This window comes from Gavialis gangeticus, unplaced genomic scaffold (genome assembly GCF_001723915.1).
Source record: "Gavialis gangeticus isolate Ggan-Ray unplaced genomic scaffold, GavGan_comp1, whole genome shotgun sequence".
In the NCBI taxonomy this organism is placed as follows: Eukaryota; Metazoa; Chordata; order Crocodylia; family Gavialidae; genus Gavialis; species Gavialis gangeticus.
Window position 1 is genome coordinate 3,919,385 of NW_017728973.1, and position 4,071 is coordinate 3,923,455.

The 4,071-nt window shown below is 43.5% G+C and overlaps 1 protein-coding gene across 5 annotated transcripts in view; it reads right to left on the reverse strand.

The window, feature by feature from the left end:
* Positions 1-4,071, reverse strand: part of LOC109290300 (death-associated protein 1-like) — a 24,392-nt gene that overhangs the window by 17,565 nt on the left and 2,756 nt on the right. For all 5 annotated transcript variants that reach the window (XM_019506734.1, XM_019506742.1, XM_019506750.1 and 2 more), the window contains exon 2: positions 1,480-1,579. In XM_019506734.1, the coding sequence (XP_019362279.1) occupies positions 1,480-1,579 (100 nt within the window). The remainder of the gene's footprint in view (positions 1-1,479; positions 1,580-4,071) is intronic.

Consider the following 4,071-nt stretch of genomic DNA (forward strand, 5'->3'; position numbering starts at 1 on the left):
TGTGAAAGCTGAACAGGTTCAGGTCCTGCAGTCTCTCATTGGCATTAAGTACCTCTTTTTCAGGCAGCACTCTAGTTACAAGTAACTGGAATAATTCCTGCCAGATTTGTTTTTCCTCAGAGACAGAAACACGTAGAGATCCCTAAAAGTCAAGTGAAATCTTAACAGCTATTACCCACTGGGCCTTCTAAAATGTACTTCATTGCACCTCTGGGTATTTAGAAGGGTTTGAGATATGGCTCCATGGCCCATTGCCAAAAGCAAATACGAACACAATTTTTTGAGACAGGAAAAGACACCTCTTTGGAGAAGGTTAATGAGGTACAAGTTGTGTCATCTTGAAGGGTCACTCAACAGACAGACACACATGATCACACCTGTATAGTACAGACTCCACAAAACCAGTCATCCCACGCACAGGGGAAATTACAACCCAAAATGTAAATAATCTCAGGAAATAAGATACTCTCCTCCCCCTACACCTTACCAGACCTTGCTCTATGCTTATGTGAGTAAGACACAGAGAAAGCACAATCCACACCCTCCTTTAAAGCCAGTAAGTGACTATGAAAAAATGTTTCATCCCTGCAGCCTGCAGAAACTATTAAACAATGCTCTATCCTGTGCCAGGTAGCTCTTCCAATCATGCCAGAACCTGGAGTCTCAATTCTCTTCTCCACAGTAGGGCTTGTTTATACACAGGAAAGTTAATGCATAGTGAACTAAGCAGTGAATTTACTGCACACTAACTCCTCGAGCAGACATTCTTCACGGGCACTAAGCACAAGGCAGTTTACTCCACTTGCACAGCAGAGTGAACTAGTGCACACTGATAGGGTGTATGCAGGGAGCAAGTGTTGAATCTGGTAGACAGTATGTTCATACCCTTGTTTACTGTGTGCAAACCTCCTCATATGGACAGTGTTTCATGTCAAAGGAAACACCAATCTACTCCACAGACAGCAGGACCGTTGCAAACTTGGTTTTGTCATATGATACTCACACTCCTCCAGAGCAGGAACTCTTGAGTGTTTTTGACAAACTGTGAAGATTAGGAGGCATCTTGGGGAGGATGTGATTTAAATGAAAGATGGGAACCATGTGGAGGAGGATCCTCTTGGTGTGTTGGTATGGCAGAATCATGCATTGAACACATGGCCTGTCACAATCTGCTAAGTGTTAGGGAAGGTTTATAAAGTGCACTGAAGTTGTTCAGACTGTCTAAACTAGGATAGACACTGCTATTACAAGACAAACTACAACTGTAGGACTCCAGATGGCACTAAGGATTCAAAGACCCAGTTTGTCTCTGATGCATCCTTTGTCTCTGCTGAAGCTGAAAGAAGTCCCTAATTGGCTCCTGAAGTTTTCCGTTTTAGAAAAAATAAGCCTTCAAGACAGTCCTAACTGAACTTCCGATCTTGTTCGAAAGAGCAGTTGCTATAAAAGACCCAAGAGAAAGGCCATTCTGCCCCTTACCTGTCACATTCCCAGTCTTTGGCATCTTTGTCTCTCTCTTGGCTCAGATGCTCTCCACTGCTGTGATGCTTCTGGACAATGCGCATCCCTCCAGCTTTCACTAGAAAGTCAATATGTAAAGGCATTTAGTTTCCAGTTGTAATAGGCACTTGCAGTCAGTGCAGGGCAGGGAGAAGGCAGATGGTGCCAATTCTTTCCAGAAGCCTTTCCAAATGGAAGTAGTGTTTGGTTTGGTGAAGCTCTCTGCTCAGACTACTAGCTTTTCATGCCTACATTAAGCAACAAAGTGTACAGGTTTTCAGGACTTCAGTTTTCAAGTAATTTTGGTGCTTTTGAATATATTGGCTAGTGTCTGCTCTGTAAGAAAGAGGCAGTCAAAGCAGAGAAACATTTCACTAGTGCTCTGAGACAAGAGAAGAAGCTGTATAGAAGCATGGAACTTCCCATACTCCGCTACATGGAAGCTTTAACTAAATAATGTTAAGCCTGTGCACAACTCTCACAAGGCCACTCATTGCTCAGCATCCCAGGCAAGGGTCTTGTCTGTTTTCAGGTGGATTTATGAACCAGTAGACTATCACTGCATCTCAAGAAGCCACAATAGTTTCTTCACTTTGTGATCTAAAGAAATAAAAAGTTAAAAGAAAGGCTCCACTTAGCGTTGAAACACTATACTGGGACTCAGGAAGTCTGGATTTAATTTGCAGCTCTGCCAAAACCTCATTGTGTGACCTATGGTAAATTCCTTAATACCCCTGGACCTCAATCCTCACCTATACATCAAGGATATTAATACTTTTTTCTTCTCATGCATTGAGAGTCTAAATAGTAAAACTCTTTGAGAAAAAGATTGTGTGTTCGTACAGTGTCTAGCATGTTGGAGCCTCTAGATGCAAGTGAAATATAAAATAATAAAAACAGTTTGAAATCCCTATCAGACAGACAAAGCAGCAGCAGGATGAAAAAGATTCACATGCTTGTCTATTAATTACAAGAATAATCCACATCGGTGTTATAGGACTGCAGAATGCCTAAGCTTTCTACATAGTGATGAGGCTTTCAAAGAGCTTTCAAAACCACAATTACAAGAACACCAATGCTGAATTTTACCAGAGAGGTTGAGATTCAGTTAATACCTGATAAGTAGTGTCCTCTTGTAACAGCTTGACCTCTGCATCTCAGGCAATTACTAGATCTAGGATGAAGCCTACTAAAATCAGCGTACCCCTTCCATGTAACCCAAGAACCCTCTGTGCTGCACTACCAGCACAGAGAAACAACAAATTTTGGTCCCATTTTCAATAAACAATAGAATTAAAGAGAAACCATATTTGCCTTATACAGCCACTTCCAAGGAAGGTAATGGATTTGGGCTCAGTTTTGGAGTATTAACCTCAAATTCTACTAACTTAAACAAACCTGCAAATTCCCTATAGGTTAAATCCATCATCTATAGCCAAGCTCTAAGTCACAACCATATCTGCTCTGATCCCACTGACTGGGATGCAGACCTTAAGGATCCAATGCAAGGATTCCTATGCTTCTGCTTCCTACATTTCCTAAAACTGTAGCCACTCAAATTAACAGAGCCAGACTCAGATCCCACTTCAACCTGCTACAATACCAACCTCATAACAAGGACAATGTAAGCCCTTTGGTTGTCAGCTACAGCCCCCAGCTTGAACACCTGGGACACATCATTAATGACCTCCAATTCCCCCATGGAAAATGACGACCATCTCAAGGTAGCCATAAGGGACAAACCTGTCCTGGCTTACAGACAGCCCCCCAACCTCTAACAGAGTCTTTCCAGCAACACACTACCTAACTCCTATTCTCACCAAGGCCCCAGACCTTACTCTGGACCCAGATGCCAGCTATGTCCCCCACATCAACACAGACCACATCATCAGTGGATCAAACAACACAGAAAGTTTATTTTAACAGACTCAGGGGTTCATTCGCTTGCTCCTCAACCAGAATCACATATGCCATAACTTGCATACAGCACCCCTCTACTGTCTACATTGGACAAACTGAGTGATCTCTATGTGAAAAAATTAATGAACATAGATTTGACATCAGTTTCAGAAGGACATAAAAGTCTGTGGCAGGACACTTAAACATCCTAGGACATTCCATTATTGACCTCAAAGTAACTGTTCTTAGAAAACAAAACTTTAAAACACAGCTTGAATGGGAAACTGCAGAAAAAGAAATCATCCACAGACTGAACTGTGTTAAGTATGGTCTAAACCAGGGGTCGGCAATTATTTGAGCTGGAGGGCCACTTATTGAGTTTCAGCAAGCTGTTGAGGGGGCATGCACATGAGCGCATGCACACCAGCTCCCCACAGCCGGTCCAAGGCCAGTGCCAGAACAGCAGTGGGAGCATGAGTCCACCTGGGGCCATAGCTTATCTCTGCTCCTCCTCACCCCCCCACCCCCTGCCCCAACATCCCACACTGCCCGCTGCCCGGCTTGCCTGACACTAGCAAGCAGGAATGCTGTACTGGAAGCGGTACTGTGGCATTTGCAGTCCCATGGAGCAGGACTACATGGGGAGGGGGGAATACCCCCCTTCTTGAAACC